Here is a 22,445-nt window from a genome sequence, read left to right on the forward strand (position 1 = left end):
AGCCATAAGGAGCTTGTGATAGTGCTGAGGAGACAAAGATGTGAGCAGATCTTTCAGGAGAGAAAATGTTTGATATCGTTTCAATAAGCAGGTATCATCCTCATCAGCAACTTGATGAGGGATGTCATATAACCACACATCACTAATGAAAGTTCTTTAGGAGTGGGATTTGGGGGCACATTTTTGTACAAGATAAATCCTATAAATTAATTAGCCACATTTCTGCTAACACACACAAACAGTTTTATTTTTATCTCATAAGATCAGGCTGGTATTATATTTAGCGATGTCCTGATCAGATCACATGACCGGAAATCGGGCCCGATTGCATGGTTTCAGACTCAATTGGAATCGGACGTTACCTCCCGATCAGGACTCAAATAAATATATATGTTATTATTTTTTAACACATCTATAGTTATGCGGTGGCACAGATTTAGACCTCTTTCTTGACTTCACACAGAAACAGCAACACTTGTGGAGACGCTTTTGGTTAAATGCTGGCAAAGTAGAAGACGGAAGCAGCTTGAAGTGGAAAGCGCAAGTATATCTGCGGTCTAGAGGTGTTATAAAGTTGATGACGACAACATTACCATAGCAAACTGTTAGTCATTTAAACTTGGGTTTTCCTGCTGGTGTAACAGGAGCCAGCTAGTACGTGCTGTGCAGGTAAACCTCGCTCCTCTGACCTCTAAAGTTGCTTTAGCGACAGCTACTAGAGGCCATGGTCTTTAGCCTCCTTGTTAGAGCAACCGACTCCCATGCAGAATGTTGCTGGTACAATCCCAGGACAGAGCGGGTTGAGTGGTGGAGGACCAGTAGGGTTATACTGGGTATTTTAAGTTAAGGTGCTATTTGTTTTTATATTAGATTTGTTTAAATTTACTATTGCGCTAAAGTCCAAAAGTGAATAATTGATGTTATTCATTACTTGACTATTCAAGCAACTTCACAGAAGTGCTCTGTTTGTTAACAGAGTTGTTGCAAAAATTAAAAATAATAAAAATAAGGTCAACTCAAATAAATAAAATAAGGAACATCCTGAATCTGTTTCTTTTTATAAAATCAGTATCGGATTGGGTTTTGGATTCAATACACTCAAAATCGAACGATTCTGACTAAAACTTGAGGGCAAAAAAACCTGATCAGGACATCCCTAAGAATCAAAACTCTTTTTTGTCAATTATGTTTTGAATTTCACCATTCAGTGCATTTTTTAAGGGTCCCACTTTATATTAAGTGTCCTAAACTATGTACTTGCATCCAAAAATAAATACAATGTACTCACTGTGTTCATAATGTATTTGAGAACACTTGTGGTGCTCTTGAGTTGGGATAGGGGTTGGGTTATGGACAGGTTTGGTGGTGTGGGTAGGTTTAAGGGAGGGTTAAGGTATAGGGAATGGTCGGCAGTGTATTTACAAATGCAATTACTGAAGTTAATTACAGATGTAATTACATAAAGGTTTTAAAGCAAGCATAAGTACACAATAAATACATGTATTTACACAATAAGTACATTGTAACAAACTATTAATTCCTGTGTAAATACATATTAGTTAAGGCCACCTAATATAAAGTGGGACCTTTTTAAGAATTTCCTTAAATAAGGAAATCTATTGAGTGATTGGTCTATGCCTATGTTGTCATCCAAAATCCAAAATATATAACACTTAAGATTTAGTCCTGCACCTCACTTAAATTATGATTATTTAATAACTTTATAGCACCATTTTAAGCATTTTTTACTACCAATTTAATTCTTAGCAGTGTCCTTGGAAATCATTTTACAGGCCTTTTTCATTTGTTTCACATTTTTTTGTTTTCAAGAGGCAAAGGGGATTTAATAAATCAAAGAAATAAAATTGTAGTATATCTTTAATTTTTCATTTCTTTTTATTAAAATATCATTTTTGAAGCAAATAAAAATAATGATTATGATCCAAGTTTACCACTGTTAAATATGTAATTCAGCATAACAACTTACTAAGATTCATTTGATTAACAATTACAAGATTACATTTAATGATTTAAACATTCAAATATGAACGTATGAAATGAAATAATTACTGCTATTGTTTAAAAATGAAGGAAATATAAAAAATGTTTAGATGTTTTGAAAATACCTTTTAGAATATTACTTTTTGTTGTGTTTTGTTAGCACTTTTAATGGTGCCAAGCATGGCTATAACTATGTCAAAAGCTTTGATAAAGTTTTGATAACAAAATATATGTCAGCATTTTTAAAGGGCATAAAATTACATTAGCACATAACAATATTTAATAATAGCATTTCAAAGAGCTCACATATCATTTGATGATAAATCAACTCGCCCTGTCACAACAGAGAAGTCATTTTTTAACATTTCAGTCTTTGGCTTTTATGAAAATGGAGCAAGAGTAAAGTTGAAAGTTAGACATCTATTTGATGGCTTAAATATTAACGTGTGTCTATATCAAACCAGATTTCTGTAATGAGAGATCTCAGCAGAAAGACATGCTTGAAGAAGGACAATTCGATGTAAATTGACTTATTGCAAGCAGTGCCAGCAGGAAGAATAATCATACGGATGAAGAATGTAATATGTAAGCACAAATCCATTCTGCTCTCTCCGCTTTTTGGGGTTTTGTATCAAATTATGTGCTTGTTAAGTTGTGACATATGGAAAATTGTTTCTGGGTCCAAGTCTCTACTCATCAGAAGTAATAGTAATTTTCACATTTTGCATCACATTGTTTAAATAGCCAATCCATTTGTGCCACTTTGTGGACTCATAGGCGTGCTGGTCCAAAATAGAGATATGTTAAATCGCATTGTTAGTGCTTTGGTATTTTGAGGAACTGAAATAGACAGCGCTATTGACCAACTATAAGCTGGTCTAAAATCCAGCGCAGAGCACGCTAGTTATGTTCCTATGCGGGTCCAAACACGTACACATTGCTTAATACACACAGTATATACAGCAAATACACACATATCTTTACATATGAAAAAATAAATAAAGGATTAAAATGTTACCAAAATTATTATTTTCAACATAAATATAAAAACCACTGCCTCCATGCCTTCTTCATGCCACCATGCCTTTTTTCAGTTCATTCATCACAATTTGCATTTGTATAATGTCAATATTATGAGTAACATTCTTTATTATATGCATATTTATATTTGTTTTAATAAAAACAAGTTTAGATTTGACCACCTGTCAGGATTTGGAGATGTATGCATCACCATTTGGGTGTATAGGAATAGGAAGTGTGTTTGGATAAAACTCTTTTGACCACACTTTGTTAATATTGTTCATTTATTCCTTTGCTGGAAATTAGAACTGAATTTAGAAATAGTTTTGAAACAAATCTTTACGCTTAACAAACTAAATTAAACATGTAGGCTAATTAATGACTTCCTTATCGACAAATGGAGTAAAGTAAAGAGTAAAAGTAAAGAGAAAGAGAAAGTAAAGAGGCCGAATGGAAAGGCCCGTTCTTTATCCTCGTGCTGCAGATGGTCTGTTAAATGTTTTCTCGCTAGTAAAGCACTCAGTTTTTCTACTTACAAAGTCCACCATGTAAAAAGGGAATGCGGCATGATGGGACGCAACTGAATCTTAAAATCAACTCTGATTTGTTTAATGCATGTTATGCTCAAAACACATCCATAATTCATTAAGAGAATGAGCACAACCCTGTTAGACCATTCGCCAGGACGCAGAGCACATTTTTCCATCCATAAAATAGCAATGCCCCAAATGCTTTTGCGCCATGAGTTTTTGACTTTGTCATGCAGGGAATTCTGGGAAAATCTATTTAAAGTTATTAACTGTATTGACCTTATTCTTCAATGTGTAAGTGCGGTTGTTTTTGCGATTGTTTTAGTACTTCAGATTCAGCTGCCTATAGGAGAAATTACTTGGAATAATAATCTGCAGAAAATGGTCAAACTACTTGCTCTACAAACAAGTGTTTGCATGATTATACAGACAAAGCAGAATAATATAATAGGAAAATAATAGTTTGCAACATTAAGCAAGAGAACGAACTGTTTTTAATGTCTAAAAAGGAATGGAAGTGAATGAGACCAGAAGTCTCGAGCCATATAGTTTCAAATGGCTGCGCCTGCTCGTATGCGGAGAATACGGTGAATATAATAAGGTAACTGTACAGGTTACATATTTTTACAGTAAAAACGCTACAGTGCAATTTGTAACCTGTACAGTTTCCCTAATATCTAGCATTTTACAGTTGTTATCGTAAAATGTTTTTTTTTTTTTTTTATCACAGCCATTTTTACAATGTCCAATCTTTGGAATTTAGGTGAAATCTGATTGAAATAAGTTAAAACAACAAAAAAAAATGTGTTAGATATAGACTTATTTGATAAATTTTTTACAGTGTGCATCCTAAACACCAATGTTTTAAGAATTAATAAAAATGGAATCTGACCATCTGAGATTAGGTATGGATATAAACATTCAATTCAATTCAATTCAATTCAGCTTTATTTGTATAGCGCTTTTACAATGTATATTGGGTCAAAGCAGCTTCACATAAATGGTCATAGTAACTGGAACAGTGTAGTTCAGTTTTTAGTGTTTAAGATATAAACATTACAATCATGAATTTTAATGTACTATATGCGTTTATTATTACCATATGTTGTTCACTTTTCATATCATATCAGTGAGCATCTGGACCAAAAAACGGTGATGCATGACTTCAGTCTTAACAAGCGGATGAGTTTTATACAGAAAAGGTAAGGTCCATATACAGAACAAACAGATGTGTCATCTGCACCTGCATACTTGTAAGCAGCCCTTCGTTTCGGATGTTTGCATTGGCGCACAGCTCAGAACAAATACAACGTAATAGATTTCTGCTGTTTCTTTTGGGAAACCCCATTAAGGTAATTAGTTTGAGCTGTGGCACTGAAAAAGCTCCACTTCATCTGCAAGGTTCAGTTGCTCGATGCACTGTGGGAGGAACTGCTTTTGTTCTTCAATTCAGGTCACTGACATGCTGAATTTAACATCCTGTACTGTACAATGATGGAAATCACACTGGGCTTAAGTCTTGATTATTTCATAGCGAAAAAAAAAAAAGAATTACCAACATTCTGTATTCAATAGTTATTTCCTTCTCTTTCTTCTTAAAGCCACGGGTACTCTCGTAATGCCAAGCTGTGATGGTAATGGAGCACAGTACTGTGTCTTCCCGAATCCAGGATCATTGCAGAAAAAGGGTCTAGTAATTCTGCACTTTCAGTGAGGTAACTAGACCTCTTTGATGGGATCATTCAGCACACGGTGGGTGAGCATCTGGATTGTCGGCTTCACAGAGAAGGAGTATGAACAGATGAGAATGGCAGAAAAATGATTTTACTGAAAGTTCAAACAAACAGCGCTGGGTAGTATCTGAGTACATTTTTAAATGCAATATCATCTAATCACTTTTTTGGCATCTAATGAAATAATCCAAATTAAGGATTTAATCAAATTTAAAAAAGTAATAAGATTATATTGCATCTTAAAATTACATTTCAGTTACTATTTTGTGGATAACATGTAGATTACATATACATTAAATCATATGGCAGATCCATTTCTAAAGTGACTTATACAGTAAATGAGGACAATAGAGGTAACCAAATCAACAACAGGTCAACAACAACCTGATAGATTCTAAAAACGTATGACAACATATTTTGAATTATTTGAGCAAACATACACAAATAATGAGTTCATGTGACATATTTCTATTACTGTTTGTGATATTTGTAATATATGAGTATATGCATGCATGCCAATTTACATTCATTCATTTTTCTTCAGCTCAGTCTCTATTTCAGAGGTCACCACAATGGAATCTACCACCAACTATTCCAGCACATGTTTATACAGCAAATTCCCTTCAAGCCGCAATCCAGTATTGGAAAACACCCACACACGCTCATTCACACACACACTCATCCACTCCTGCCAATGTAGTTTATTCAATTCACCTATAACACATGTCTTTGGATTGTGGGGGAAATTGGAGCACCCGGAGGAAACCCACGCCAACACAAGGAGAACATGCAAACTCCACAAAAAAAATGCCAACTGGTCCTGCCAGGACTCGAATCAGTGACCTTCTTGCTGTAAGGCAACAGTGCTAACCACTGAGCAATTGTGGTGTCCTGCCATTTTACAATGTATGTAAATACTATGACAGGCCACAGTTGGTCTAACGCTGAAAGCTGTGTGTAAACCTTCAAAACCAATGAGCCTTTTATATTAGATGCGTTTGCTTGTACTATTATTTGAAAAGACGAGGTAAACTCTTCACAAGCAAGTGCAGTTGCTTAATTAATTCATTTAAAAGCACAGCATGTAATTTTTGCCACTATAGGTCACATATTCACAACAAAGGCATAATTTGACTATGCCATGACTGAGTGTGGAATTACTAAAGTTTATTACTTCATTGCATTTACTGGATTTCTGCAATCGTGCTTAGGAATAAGCTAATCTATTCAAAATGTATTGTCATGTAGTATGAAACAGAGAAAGGCTGACAGATGTCAAAAGCTCAATCCCAATTCTATTTTTGTACACCTTCCCCTTCCTCATTGGCCCTTGAAACAGAGTGTGCAGGGGATAGGCTTCAAAAATTTTCCCTAAGAAATAGGACACCACTACAGCACCTGCACATGTCATGTCATCACGATCGCATGCTTCATATGAGATCAGACAACTGCTGTAGTTATTCCAGTAGTGTTATTTTTTGGTATTTACCTTCAAGACATCACTGAAGGCATATATTATGTTATCAAAAAGATCGTAACTGTACTGCGCATTTACACAGTGGCCATACTCATCTATGCAAACAAACCAAAAACAACATTAACATTATGGCAGACACTGTAAAAAGGTCATTCCCACCCACTAGACTTTTCTGACAGGGTATTCCGATAGCGAAATTTAGCGGTTTTTATTTTACCTTTTTTTAATAAGCATGACCGTGAAACACTTGTATTAAAATGTGTTTGTTTGAAGTAAAACTTCATAATAATTGCAAATAAATACTAATTTGTGGATCTCCTGACTTCTGGGTGCAGCTATGCTGCCGTTGTGGCTGGGATTTTCTGGGACATTTTCTTACTCCTTGGTTTTAAGTGTGGTTCTAAAAAATCTCCTTTTCAAGAGTTCACACTGATGATTGATTATAAGCAAGTTTGGCATGCTGTTTCGGGAGAGAGCCCTGAGCTCAAAAGGTCCTTGAGCCCTGGGCTCCCTCCCATTTGCAGGGCGAGAGGGGAGCTTTGAGCTTAGGTAGATCTCGACAACTCCCCCCTTGATAAGAGCTGAAGACTAAAATGACTGCTATGAAGAGATATGCTGCGGGATGAGAGATTGACTGTAGTGCTAAATTTAGATTGATCAATTAACTTGTAGTGCATGTTTTTGGAATGTGGGAGGAAACCAGAGAACCTGGGGAAAACCCATGCAAGCACGGGAAGAACATGCAAACTACGCACTGAAACGACAGCCGGCCTGTAAAAGGATTAGATCCTGTGACGTTCTTGCTGTGAGGCAACAGTGCTAACCACTGGGCCACCGTGCCGCCCTATGAAGGGAAAGGTCGAGAAGTAAGGGGATTCTTCAAATCAAAGATGACTTAAGTGAGAAACACTGGATCTTTATAGTGGGTTAGGAATGGCCTGATTGGTGGATTATACATAGGTAATGCAGACCCAGTCGTGTTCAATCATAATCACGTGATCCTCTTGAAATTAGTTTATGAATAAACTCAACTTCGAGGGCGATCTACCCTTCCGCTTAGCCCTATGCCTTCAAGCTAAAGAGAATTGGGACAAGGGCTAAGGGCAAGGGCTAAGGGGTAGAATTGGCATTGGGCCAAAGTGAAACCCGAGCGCTGAAGCGATTGCTGAAGAGAGACAAGCATGCACAGCACAAAACAGAACAGCTTTTATTATGCCACAGTCCACCACTTCAGGTTCTTCCATTTGTGATTTTTATCATACTAAACACATTTTAGGATTCGGTTATATTGCTGCTAGGTGCCACAAAATGCAACACACAACAAATTAAAATGTGTGTTTTGTGTGTGTGTGTGTGTGTGTGTGTGTGTCTGTGTGTGTGTGTGTGTGTGTGTGTGTGTGTGTGTGTGTGTGTGTGTGTGTGTGTGTGTGTGTGTGTGTGTGTGTGTGTGTGTGCGTGTGTGTGTGTGTGTGTGTGTGTGTGTGTGTGTGTGTGTTTGCCTGTTTTCTATAAAATCAAACCTAGAAATTGAAGGTGTACTGGGTCTTTGTCATTGGTTAAAATTGCTCATTTTTTTTAGGATTTTAACATTCTTTAAAACATTTGGGATAGTAAGTACAAAAGTCAGCAAAATATTTAACAATGTTCCAATAGTTTTTCAGGATATTTTAATGAAAAAATATTATATATTGTGATGTTAATTGTTAATAAACTGGCTTGGCAATTGGAATAATTTAAGGGACACCCATAAAAATGTCTGCTTTGCACTTTGTCAAACATGCACTAAGGGGAATCAAAGAATTAATTAAAAACGTTAACCAATGTCAGTCAAGTCAGTTCGTGTTGACTGATTGTATTTTTAAAGATACTGATGAATGGTACCAAACAAAAATTGTTTGACGATGCTTATGATGAAGAATTTGATTAATCTGTTCTAATTTCATTCATCTAATTACATTCAGACAAGTTGAAGTAATCTAAAAGTAATCCAAAGGTAGTCAAGTAACAATATATAATGAGTAATCTAGAATGTATAACCGGATATAAATTCATTTACAGAGTACAATTATTACGCAATCGATCAGCACTGCAAATGACAATAAATAAACCTACAACAAGATATAATGTTTCCATCTTGTATACCCTTAAATCTTAAAAAAAATATATATAGAGAGTTATAAGAGAGAATACAGTCTGCAATCTAACGCTGATGTTGTTTCCTTTCAGTCAGGTGTTCCTAAAAGAAACATGATTTTCTTAATGTGAGTTTTAATAATGTAAAGAACATATTTTTCCACAATAAAGCATCCTTAAGGCAGTGGAAAGATTGCATGAAAGCTTTAATTTCTTTATATTCAAAACCACCTGAGAGGCAAGAGTGCAGGTGCAAAGCAGGTGGATAAATAAAACATAAAAAAACTTCTGACTAAACAGTTGATAGAAAACGCATGACTTGTGTTCTGAAATATTATCACAGAAATAGATTATTAGGTTGGTAAATGTCCATCCCACAGACGCATAAGGATAAATCAGTAATATAGTGATCTATAGATGACCCTGAATCCAACTAAGCTTTACACAGGCTAATAATTGCCGCATTTATCATATGCACGTCTTTTGTTATCTCATGTTGAAAGAAATCTCATGGTCACGCTAAAAGCAAGAATTGATAATCTTCTGCTGGCATTCATTCAACATCAAAAGACTTGAACTTTTATCAGTGTTAGGCTTTATTCTTATCTGCATTCAAATTCATAATTAAAATAATCACATCTTTAATGTATCTTTAAGCTTTAAAAAAATCTTTCTGTTCCAATTACAATGTTCTGCCACTCAATTCAGAAAACCTAGGTTGAGGAGATCCTCTGTATGATGGCTATAAGTGCTGCTCTGTCAGTTCTTCTGAATTCAGGTCAAATCATTAGCTCAAACAGAATAACCTGGAGGAGCATGTATTAAATCGCTGAGGTCAGAGGTTAAAAGCAGTCCACATAATTACACACGGGTTTATGGATTTAAAGGCAGTACAGCAAGAATAATGATCATGATCTGTAAAGATGAGGTGTGCCAAACTCTTTGAATGTTCTTTCGCTGATAGTTCTTCTGACAATCCTCATATATTAGTGATTTCAGTGTAAAATGTACAAATCAACTTGTTCCTACTTAAGTGATGTAAAACCAACTCAGCTTTTTTTATTTTTGATGATTCTACCGTATCATTCATCATCAGAATTTGGCGTCAACAACCTGAAAGCATGGATCTCTCCTGCTTTGCATCAACAGTTCAGGCTGGTGGTGGTGGTGTAATACTGTGGTGGATATTTTCCTGGCAAAATTTGGGCCCATTGGTACCAATTGAGCATCAAGTCAATGCCACAGCCTACCTGAGTATCGTTGCTGACCATATCCATCCCTTTATGACCACAGTGTACAGCAGGATAACGTGCCATGTCATAAATATATGTTGGTTATCGGATTTCAACATTATACAGTAGATTTTCATTTGAGTAAAATAATTTCTTGTTACAATGTATATTGCTTCTTGCTGTGATGCGACACTGTGCCGCCGTGCCACCCTATATACATAACTTGTCAGCTTAGTCCCTTTATTAATCCGGGGTCGCCACAGCAGAATGAACTGCCAACTTATCCAGCACATGTTTGTTGCGCAGCGGAAGCCCTTCCAGCTGCAACCCATCTCTGGGAAACATCCATACACACACATACACTATGGACAATTAAGCCTACCCAATTCACCAGTACCGCATGTCTTTGGACTGTGGGGTAAACACAGCACCCGGAAATAGCACCCGGAGGAAACCAACGCAAACATGGGAAGAGCATGCAAACTCCACAAAGAAATGCCAACTGACCCAGCCGAGGCTCAAACCAGCGACCTTCTTGCTGTGGTTTCAAAGAGAAACTTAATTAAGCACATTTTACTTTATAGCATACATGAAATTTACTTTAACTTGAAATTTGAAAACCTGAAAAGTTAAATTTACCTGCGCAAAAACTTAGCATTAAAACATATCACATTTTACTTAAGTAAATGTTGTTAATTAATAGTAGCTATCCAAAAAGTTTTAATTATTCACTATTTACTCATCCTAAAGAGCTTCCAAACCTTAACAGGTTTCTTTATTTTGTCGAACACTAAGGAAGATATTTGGGAAAAAAAGTAAAAACCTGTAACCATTGATTTTAATTGTAGAACAAAATACTCAAATACTATGGAGGTCATGGGTTTCCAGCATTCTTTTTGAGTTCAACAGAAGAAATAAACTCATAAATGTTTACAAAAAGTGAACAGTGTGTATGATGACAGAATTTTTGGCTTGGTGTGAACCATCCCTTTCTTAAAAATAATTTCTTATTTAAAACCATTTGAGATAACAGGTGTAGAGCAAGTGAATAAATTAAATAAATAAATCAAATGAAAAGGGTTTTTCACATCATAAAAATAGTCTATATCATGCAAAAAGCCATAATTAAAAACAAAACACCACACTCTTTATGATAAAAGTTACAAAAAAGCAATTTGCATAGATGCCATGGAAGAACTTTTTTTAGCCGTCTTATCAGAACCACATTGTTCCTAATGCAAAAACCAATAATCTAAAAAAACTATTATCAACTATACAGAACCTTCAGTGAAATGCAAAGCTTCCACGAAGGTTGGGGTTTATTCATATTTAAAACCATTTCAGAGGCTACAGTGCAGGTGCAAAGCAGGTAGATACATACAAAAATAAAGCAAAACTGCTTCAGACTCATATGAAAAGGCTCTTTCACAGTATAAAAATGGTTCTATTTAGTAAAAAGTCCAAAAAGACCTTTCAGCTTCTATATAGTAAAGCTCAATTCTTTATGCAACCATAAAAAGAGTTCAATTTAGCAAGAACAGTGTTACTGCTAAAAGCTCAAAACCCACAATTCTATTGCTCTTTGAAAAAAAATCTAAGAAACGTCTATATATTATTGCTCAGCCTTTGTTCTTTATGAAGAAAATTGCATTAAAATCATCTCAGCTTCAAAAACTAGCGACGTCTACATACAAATGGCAGTAAAGGAAAAGTGGCATTATACAATTAGATGAAAGAGAAATTTCTCCATCTACTCGCACATATCCTCAGTGGCGACAAAAATAAATCCCTCTTAGGAGGGCTTTGATATTCTCACTGTATATTGTGTTATTTCAACACTGATATATTTACTGAGTTGACTTAATCAGAATCGCAACAAATGAGTATTTAAACATATATGACAGTCATTCATTTCATATGGTTTGCTCCTGGTGGTAAACAATGGCAAACACACAACTGCAGCAACAGCCCACGGCAGTGACCAGAAATAGGCTTCTTTTACAACAGCTTTGTGCTTTCAGCATCTGTTTTATCTTATATACACACACATACATATACATACATATATATATAGATCATATATCAATCATATATCAATGCTTTTTTTTCAATTCATAAAACAATGCTTTGATCTATGTATATATATATATATATATATATATATATATATATATATATATATATATATATATATATATATATATATATATATATATATATATATATATATATATATATATATATATATATATGGTTTTATGCAACAGATGCTCTTACAGCAACACTCAAATCTTAATATAGAGCTATTTTAGTTTATAAATATAAAATTGTATTCTGTTGTTGGACATTTTTAATATATAGAGGTGTCACACCAAAAAACAACATATGAAAAATGAAAATTGCATTTACTAAAAGTCACTCGTAAATTTTACACACAGCTCCATGAGAGGTAGGGCATTGTCCTACAGTGCACCCAAACTATGGAATAATCTTCCTACAAACATTAGGAATGCTGGTTCCTTGGGCTGATTTGTGACATCTTTTTTATTTAGTTGTTTCTTTCTCTGTGTCTTTATTGTTTTACTGTGCTTTGATGTTTTTACTGTTTCGTAAGTGCTTTGGGTTTGAAAAAAGCAGATTATAAATAAAATGTATTCATTCATTCATTCATTTTTGGCGTAGTCCCCTTATTAATCAGGGGTCACCACAGCGGATAAACCGCCAACTTATCCAGCATTTGTTTTAAGCAGAGGGTACCCTTCCAGCTGCAACCCAACACTGGAAAACACCCATACACTCTTGCATTCACACACATACAATACGGGCAATTTAACTCATTCAATACACCTATGCTGCATGTCTTTGAACAGTGGGGAAAACCAGAGCACTCAGAGGAAACCCATGCAAACATGGGGAGTACATGCAAACTCCACACAGATATGTCAACTGACCCAGCCGGGGCTCAAACCAGCAACCTTCTTGCTGTGAGGCATTTGTGCTACCTATTGCGTCATCGTGACGCTCTAAATAAAATGCATTAATATTATTAATAAAATTAGGCCTGGTGTATTTTTTAATGATTTAATGATTTTCTTTTTAATTTATAAGAGCTGTACCTCATTGAACTATGCTTGTGACTCGGCATTTTTTATACCAAGAGATCCAAGGAAGACAAAAAAATGTTTTACCATTTACTCCATTAAAAATGACGACAGAACTAATTATCTTCATTTTTTACATGTGTGACAGTGAAAATGAATTCTCATCTCAACAACCTATATCTATAGTACATACTGTATGCTAAGAATTCAAAAGTGGCACAAAACAAACAAAGTTTTGCACCACCAGCAAAACTAAATATTTAATAAGTTTTACTGTATGTATCATTTATAACTACACATGTAATTCAATACACAAGTGCATTGTTTGCATAGAGGGTATGGTATATTGGGCACTCCAGCCAGGACAAACCATGCTTTTAGGCTGTTTCATAAAAATGTAGCGCACAGTTTATGCTGAGCTTGTGGGAAAAGAGAGCAAGTAGGTTACAGTCAACTTACGCATGTTGTTTGCTCTGGCCTGCACAGTGTCATAATGCTGTGTGTGCATTCCGATGGCCTCCTCGTGTTGACCCTGACGGGCTCCTTGCATGACGCTCGCAACAGCTCTGTTGAAGAACAAGCAATATTCGTTAGCTTAGTTGTATTGTGTAACCAGCCTTTGTTTAGATATCAGAGCCCAGCTGAACAGAGTGATACAGTGTCAGCAGACTGACATCTCTTTAGCTGCCGCTGTCCGTAGTGCTGATTCAAAGAGAGCAGGTTTTTCTGTGAGCTGCTCTTTCAGCAAACCTGCTCACTGTGGGCTGCGCGGCTCTCATCAGAGGTTTTGACCCACTATATCAGAGATTTACACCTCCGCCATCCGAGCTGAGTAACCAAAGGGTAAAAACTGACAACCGGACGTTATGCAATGCCATGTAACATTTTGTACAGCTCTCTCGGTTTACATGTGCAACTTAACCGTGTTTTCATGTGGATCTCTTGAGATCAGTGATTCAAGAAAGCCTTTTAAACGAGAGCTTGCGTAACACAAATGCATGAATTTAGAAACCGTAATAAAGATTCAAGGGATTGTTTTGCTCTAATTATGCATGAATATGCATGGGTAGGATAGGAGCAACAGTGAAAACACAAATTTATGACAAGCAGCGCTTCTGGCTAAAAAGCTACAGAAGGTGAAATTCTTTGTCTGGTGATTCTTTTTTTACCCTGGGAAATTTTAGCCTACAATGCCACACTGCTAAATATTGCTGGGTTATGTCAACCCAAGTTTGCATCAGATAGGCACAAACCCAGCCAATGAGCTAAATATGAGTTAAATAATTTGACATTTTGACCCAGCAGTTGGGAAGAGCAAATTCATATAAGCTACTAAACACTGTAAATCAATTTTCCGCAGGGTTTTTAACGTCCCATGCTTACCCTCTCTTACCACTTTATACTCTTCATGCAATATTATATCCATTAAGTCCACAAAAGAAAGAAAACACAATTTGAAACACATAAATAATGCTCTAAGTTGTTTTTGAATGCATCATGTCTACACACCACCCCAAACAGTTACACTGAATGATTCAAAATCAGAAAAAAATGGACTATAGAATGACTCATGACATGCTTGTTTTTTAACATCTTCTAATTTAAAAAAGGTTTATTTAAAAGCCAAGACTCATGCACAAAACATGGCGAAAGTCATTTTATAGTCCATTTTATTCTGTTTTTGAATGCTCCAGTGTAACTGTTTGGGATAGTGTGTAGACATGATGCATTCAAGAACATAGAACATTATTAATGTTTCAAATTGTGTTTTCTTTACATTATTTTATTTGTGGCCTAAATATTGATATAATATTAACCAAGCAAGTTTACCAAAGAAATTTAAGGAATATTTAGTTAGAGATTTTTAGTCATTGTTGAGTACCTTACCTAAAGTTTATAGTCATTTGCTTTCAATCATACTGTACATGAATCAGATATATCACTTTTACACACATTTTTTAGTGTTTCATGCCAAAAGAGTTTCATGTTTCTCTTTGCTTTGTTGTATCTAGATTAAATCCCAAACTAAAATATTTACAATCAAATGCATTTTGAGGCACATGTGATGTGCTCCAGTCGGTTGTCTGCTTGTTTTTGAAAGCACCATGTGTGAAGCAGCCCTCTCAGCCACTTATGCTGGGGAATTCTTGCATTTAAAAAACAGCAACTATGGCAATTAAATGACATCTTTGTGTGCTCTTCTAACTCATTTTTTATTTAATTGTTTTAATTGTTAAAAAAGTGTCTCTGTTGGCATCAATCATTCTAAAAACCTTTAACATCATTTTTATTCCAGTAAAGGTTCTTTACAGTGTAAATGAGTTATTTAGATTCTCAATGTGTTTTTCACACTAAGGAAAGAAAATGATTGCCTAAAGAACATGTTCCTAAAATGTTCATTAAGGAACAAAAAAGGTTGTTCTATGACATCACTGATTCTGATTTTAGGAATGTTGTTTTAACTTGAGTCTGAACCTCAGATGCATGAATTTAGCAAACACGCTTACAATAAATTATAGCCTACTGTTTTGTAAGTCGCCTACATCACCAAATAGCACTGTTGCCGAAGCATTTTATTTAAATTCAAATAGAGAATGGGAACTGTCAAAGCAAAATGTCAGCTGCTTACCGAGACATGCTCTCCCTATGAGGTCTGTGAGCCTTTTCTAGTCCAAGTTTGGTAAATATCCCAACCAGTGCCATGATTGCCACTACTCCACATATTATATACACAATCAAGTTTGTTTTATCCTTGGTTGGATCGTGTCTCGGGTCTAATGTTTTCTTATACGGTGTCTGTCCTGTTAACCACACTGGTGTGTCGTAATTTTTACAAGTGCTCTGATCCAAACGAGAGTTTTTATAAGCGCAGCAAAATCTGAAGCCACAAGTGCCGCAACAGTATAAATAATTGCCCGTTTGGCAAACGAACGGCGGGTCCCATTGTCCCATGACATCATAGTAACCCCGACATTTGTCCTCGGTGTGTGGAGGTTCAGAAACGCTCTCCTCATCCCGGGACCCATTGGACCCAGAGAGCATTATAAAGCCCTCGAGCTGCTGCGCTTCCCCGTCCGCGCTGTACAACAGCACCAGAACTTTGACCAAGAAGTATTCTAACAGCAAAACTGTCCATTTCATCCTGTAGTCTCCTGGAGGCTTCCCTTAAAGGATAAAGTGAGACTGAGAATTGACTTTGTACTACCACCGACAGCAGGGCATAAATCCACACGACTGAACAAAGCCATCCGGGGAGGTTTGCATTTTCAAAGAGGTAAATTAAGACCGCAGATGTTTGGGAAGTCCACTCCTGCCGGTGTTGATCTCAATCCCAATTGTTCTGCTGATTGTCAAGTACTTTGTTGATCTGTGAAACCACTGCGCAACTACCCTAAAGGCTGTCTTTGTTTGTGATGATGACAGGAGAGCAGAGGCAGAACTGTGGAGCGCGCGCGCGGAGAGTGGGAGAGACAGTGCGTAAAGGGAAGGAGGAGATATGGGAGGGCTATTGGATAAGAAGAGCTCGTGTAGTAAAGAATCGCCGTGAAAGTTGCAGTCTGATTTAAGATGGTCCATGCAACTCGAAAGCGAATAGGTTACCCTTCCTCATCTTTAAATTTATTAGCAACATCTCATTATAGGATCATAAGCAAGTCGTTGCGCGTAACTTGACCAGTGACCACCATACAGAAAATAAAGCTCATAGCCTATATGATTTTTAGTTTATTTGCGCAACGCAACACCTTTGCGAGTCTGCACTGTGCTTGACTGTAAACAAGCTTGATGAAACCAGACCATGTTACTGTGCCGTTTGAGAAAACGTTTTACAATAAAAATATTATTCGTCTATAGGCAAGCTCGTGTGAAAAACTGAAAGGTTGTTTTTTGTCAAGTTTACAACATTTTAATCTCTGTCACTGGTAGATGTTTTGTTTTACTTTTATTTTTTGCATCTATTTTTTTAAATATCCGGTTTGACCTTTTCCAGTGTTGGGTTGAGAATGGCATAAAACATGTGTTGGATAGTTTGGCGGTTCATTCCTTTGTGGCGACCCCAGATTAATAAAGGGACTAAGCCAAAAAGAAAATGAATGAATGAATGAATAAATGGATGAATATCCAATTTTACCAGAAAAGAACGGCTTGCTATAATAAAGTAATTCAGATAGCCTATAACATGTGAGTACTATACCAAATGATAGCAGAGATTAGCAATATTATAAATTATTATTGTATATTGTTATAAATGTTGTTGTTGTTGTTGTTGTTGTTAATTTCTAATGTAATAGAATATAATTTAATTGTACCTATATTATTCAGATATTGTTAAAAGTAGTATAGATATGAGAAGCCTATTGCAATTATTATATATTTTATTATTACTATTTCATTATTTTAATATCATTAATACAATTATTAGTAATATTATCAAATAGCTAGTATATATATAAGGCCTACACCTGTGTTCTGAACTTTAAAGTTTCTTAGTTGTTGTTGTTTAACTCTTCTGAGTATATACTATGATTAAAAAGCATCATAAGCACTGTTTTGTTTATACTGTCGTTGTCATTTATTTTGCAATTCCGAAAATATTTCGAGATTGAGCTTTGGATGTTAGATTTATTTTGTTTTCTTGTCAGACAGTCGTTCTCTGACTCTGTTGAGTTCTCTGGAGTCCGCACATTCCCAGACATCGCTAATACATCACTAAACGCATCGATTTACGAGCAGGAACTAACGATTTAGTCAGTATTAGTGCACAGAACGCCCTTATTTCGTGACCAAACAGGGAAACGAAAGTCCATAACCAGTTTAAGCCTCGCTTTTTATTACTGTGTCTATCGCGTTTCAATGGCAGCCGACGAAAGCGTTTTTCTGAGGGCGAAGGACCGGAGTTATAAGGGGCTTACAGAAGGTAACGTTACAGTTAACTTAGCTGAGCTAGCTTAACGTAGATTAGAGATTTCTGTAAAACTTTTAATTATGGCAGTACGTTCTGCTTTAAGGTCTTTTATGTTTTATAAACACTCTTTAGCTACCAGTGTAGGTCACTGAATTCCAGCAACAAGTCTTTGACACATGATTAGACATAATAACAAAGCTGGACTGAGTTGTAGATATTTGCATTTACTCTGAGGAGCGTTGACAAACATCTACAATTCAAAATAAAGTTAATCTAACATAAACAACTTAACACAACATGATTGGGGTAAAATGTGCCAAATCAGGAGACCAGACAATATCAGAAATTTACAATAAACAATAATAGACAAAATGCAACAATCTAGCAGTTTTGGTAATATAGGCTGAAAAGAATAATAGAAAAGGTGCTACACTTCAGTAAAGCGAGGTTGTATTTTCACCACAAATCTAGATTTTGATTGCATATACAACCTATTAGTACATTTAGTATAATGTGCTTCTTTGTTTTGTCCTGTCAGAAAACAGTCTCACATGGTTGCTTAGGAGCTATCATGTTTTTATCATGATGATAACTTTATTCATTATGAGAACTTTAAAATCTAGTCAGCCAAACATAAATTGAAAGTTTAAATAAGTTTGTTCAGTGTATATTTATTTAACATGCATAGAAATCTACAACTTATTTAACTTTAAGTTTTGTAAACCAAAAAAAAAAAAATCTTTGTCCTCACGTTGGTTGCCTTTTAATCTTTAAATTGTTTTCTGAAGCTGTTAGATGGCACATTTTTGCTGCCCAACACCGGTTCCCTTAATTAATTTACATGTTTTGTTTATCTTGTTAATCCTTTTAAATTAACATTAATGAAACATTTTGACCAGAATTAAAAAGAATGTTATCTATAAACATTCATGGTCATATGGCTTTATAAAATCATCACCATTAAGGGGGCATTTTCACCATTACAGGAATTATTCATTTAGTTTTTTTATTAAAAAAAAAAAACTGACTAAAAGTATTTACAATTTCAAATAGTCTTTAACCTTTGGTATGGTGTTTTTCCAGTTTTTTTTTTCACGTGTTTTTGTGCCCTTGAGCAGTTCCCCTGCTTGACTGTTTATGTAAATCCTGTCTGAAATCTTCATCGCAGACTAATTTCTTGCTTATTCTTTGCTTTGCACTGGCAGTGTTGACATCTGCAGTTTTTTTCCCCTCTTTTTTAATATGAAAAACCTACAGCAGTGTCTGTTAGTGTATGCTGTGAGTTGAGTTGATATTTTAATGCTTTATCACAGGAGGCTTTTATCTTGACTTATGATTAGGTTAGCAGTATTTGAAAGCTCTGGGAGTCATCTGAGATATCCTTCTGATTTATGTTTGCTGAAAGAGGCTTGTGCTTATCGGCTGTCATGGGAGCTTTGTCTGCTCCTCTCAATTCATGTTGTTTAAAGTTGCCTGAAAATAGTTCCCAGTCTCCGGGGACTGTACATGAAAGAGTTAGACAACAAACAAGATTCCAGGCAGCAGATGGTACATTTTAAATGCTTTTTGAGTTGGTCAGATATCATGTGTTTTTATATTATTTATTTATTTTAAGCAGGTTTTCTGCTATCCCAAAGAGATACTCGAAGTATGGCAAACACTTCATCTTGACAGAATGTTATACGATTGAATTGAAACAGCATTGTCTATCCATTGGGATTTGTGTTGAAACTTCATTGTAATACTAATTAAGATGTTGCTCTGCTCATTTAAAAAAAATGAAAAGTTATGCGATTGCACAGCAGGTAATCACACAGTAAATAATCCAGTTTAAAATTTTGCAGTTTGACACATTTACTACATGTTGTCAGTAAAGGGTTTGCAAAACTGCTGTCAAATCAACAGCACAGGCAACTGTAGTTCAGTTACTAAGCAAATGATTCACATGAACAAGATCTTTTTAGTAAATCAGAAGCAAACAGCTATGAGTATACCCCTCCTCCCAAACGAATGACTTTATGAATTGGTTCTTGTCTTTAACAACGGTGTAAAGTAACAAATTACAAATACTCAAATTACTTGTAGTTTTCATAATTTTTACAATTTTTACTATTTTACTTATATGTTTTAAAGAGCTTCTATTATGGGTTTTTAAAAATGACCTTCCATGCAGTGTGTAACACAGCTCTAAGTCAACGAAAACATCCAGCTGATGTTTAAATCTGAAAGTGTACCTTGTTTAAAATAACTGATTTTTAAAACGAAAGAGTCAACACAGAGTCTAATAAATGATTCATTTTGTGTTTGGATCTTTTATTTGCTTGTATCGATGTCGATATGACACATTAGCTGCGCCCCAAATCGCATACTTATGCACTGTTCTACGCCATTTTGTAGTATAAATAGTGTAAGTAGAGTGTTCACACTGAAAACTCTAAAAATAATAAGTGCACTTTAAATACCCGGATGATGCACTCATTCAGCCGCTAAAATGAAGTGTGTAATGATGGACACTTCACACACTCAACGACCGCAGGTTTGCTTACGTAGCGGAAGGGGCGGAGCTATCGGGCGCACATGTTAGATAACTTTATTTATTTTGGATGGTGAAAGCAAAATTCTCCTACTAGAGTGATTGTAGCGCCTCCTGGTGGTGAATGCAGTTATACTCACGGCAGGTATTATTTGATAATTAGTTTCACTGATAAAGTCGTTTATTTCACTGATTTGGCAACCGTCAAACGTCATTAGGGAAATTTCCTCATAGTAAAAGGGGAATTTCCGCTTAGTAAAAAAACATTAGTGTGCCATTTGAGACGACACTACATACATATACTATGCTGTTGAGTGTGTAAGTGCATAAGTACATAGTGCATGAGTGCATAGTGTATAGTGTGCCATTTGGGATGCAGCTTCGCCAAATGTGAGGTGCAGAATCTGGTAAAATGTGAACACGCCCTATCTTTCTAACACTAGCTGAGTGCAGGGGATTATGGGATTGATCATGATGCAAAGATTACTATTATAGAGAGATGACCAGATATCTAACTGTGGGGAATAAAGAGTTAAAGTTCATTTTCACAACAATACTACAGTATATGATTTGCTGTGTTTGTTGCTGTCATTTTTCTGATGATTAATAGAATAACCTATCCTACAAAGTGGGATTTGTCAACCATTTGGTAAAGGAAGGATCAGCAAAGACTATTACATCTGATTCGCATGGGGCTTTAGTGTCAATGCTTGATGGAGCATGGAGGGCATTTCTGAAGTTGGGGCTGATACGATCGTCATAGCCAGTGTTGGGCAGTAGCGGCGCTACAAGTAGTAATGCAGCTAGCTTAACTACATTTTTCAGTACCGCGGTGGTAGCGTCACTACTTTCTAAATTAAATAGCTTTTCTGTAGTGAAACTTTTTTTTTTTTTGTCAAGTAGCGCAGTAGCGTCCACACAAGCTACATGTACTGATTGCTGATCAATAAGTAATGGCACCAAAATTCACGGAGCTTTGAGGCCGGTGTCTTGCCGATGAAAGTAAATCAACATGATAGCGAAATGATGAATTCTTCCTGTTTTACGCTGATCGACAATAAGCATTTTGGTGCTTTACTGCCACCTAAATTTACTTGATAGAAAGATGACTGAGGGAGAGAAGACTATAGTTTACTGTATTAAAAGTTTAAGTATACTATGGTAATTACTATTAATTTGTGATAGTTAATGATACAGCATTATGCAGTGTAATTGATTAATGAAGAGTATATATTTACAATTTAATTCTTAATCCTAAATATTTCCCTTTACTATAAATTACTATAGTATTTTAAATGTGTAACCTGCTTTTATTTGGTTTTTATTTTTTGCTTTTATATACTATATTTTGTTTCTGTTTAATACCGCATATTATTTGCAGTTAATAATTTAACTGATTGCTATAAAAATAGCTTCGATGTAGCTAAGCTACTTTTGTCTAGTAGCTTTTAGATTAGCTTGCTACAATTTAGCTTTTAGTGTAGTTAAGCTACATTTAAATAGAGTAGCTAATAACTTAGCTCACTACATTTTTCAAGTTGCTTGCTCATAGCAACGTCAGCAAATACATTTTGTCTGTGATTTTGCATAAAGATCTGATTGGCTAACCCGTCCATTGGTGCTTGAAAAGTTGACAAATTTTCAACTTCTACAGTGACTGAAGCCCCTGAAGCGGTGCCGACTTATCTACAATTCAGTTTGCCAACGCTTGACGTCAACCATTCAAAGAAAATAGGAAACGTTGTCGTGTAAATGGGCTGTGAATGAATGGGACTTTGTCAG

General features: G+C 35.6%; 2 protein-coding genes across 5 annotated transcripts in view; one reads left to right on the forward strand and one right to left on the reverse strand.

The window, feature by feature from the left end:
- Positions 1 to 16,639, reverse strand: part of shisa9a (shisa family member 9a) — a 67,267-nt gene extending 50,628 nt beyond the window's left edge. Inside the window, 2 exon segments of the mRNA NM_001013509.1 lie at positions 13,687 to 13,793; positions 15,857 to 16,639. Coding sequence (NP_001013527.1) covers positions 13,687 to 13,793; positions 15,857 to 16,368 — 619 coding nt within the window. The 5' untranslated portion in view covers positions 16,369 to 16,639.
- Positions 16,640 to 17,925: 1,286 nt separating this feature from the next.
- cpped1 (calcineurin-like phosphoesterase domain containing 1) overlaps positions 17,926 to 22,445 on the forward strand; it is a 72,157-nt gene continuing 67,637 nt past the window's right edge. For 3 of the 4 annotated variants that reach the window (XR_015503423.1, XM_087274971.1, XM_087274970.1), the window contains exon 1: positions 18,007 to 18,142. Coding sequence is in view for 2 of the 4 variants with exons in the window: in XM_087274971.1 (XP_087131097.1) it covers positions 18,079 to 18,142 (64 nt within the window). In the remaining 2 variants the exon portion in view is untranslated. 4 annotated transcript variants of the gene reach the window in all.

Source organism: Danio rerio, chromosome 12 (genome assembly GCF_052040795.2).
Source record: "Danio rerio strain M-AB ecotype USA chromosome 12, GRCz13ab, whole genome shotgun sequence".
Lineage (NCBI taxonomy): Eukaryota > Metazoa > Chordata > Actinopteri > Cypriniformes > Danionidae > Danio > Danio rerio.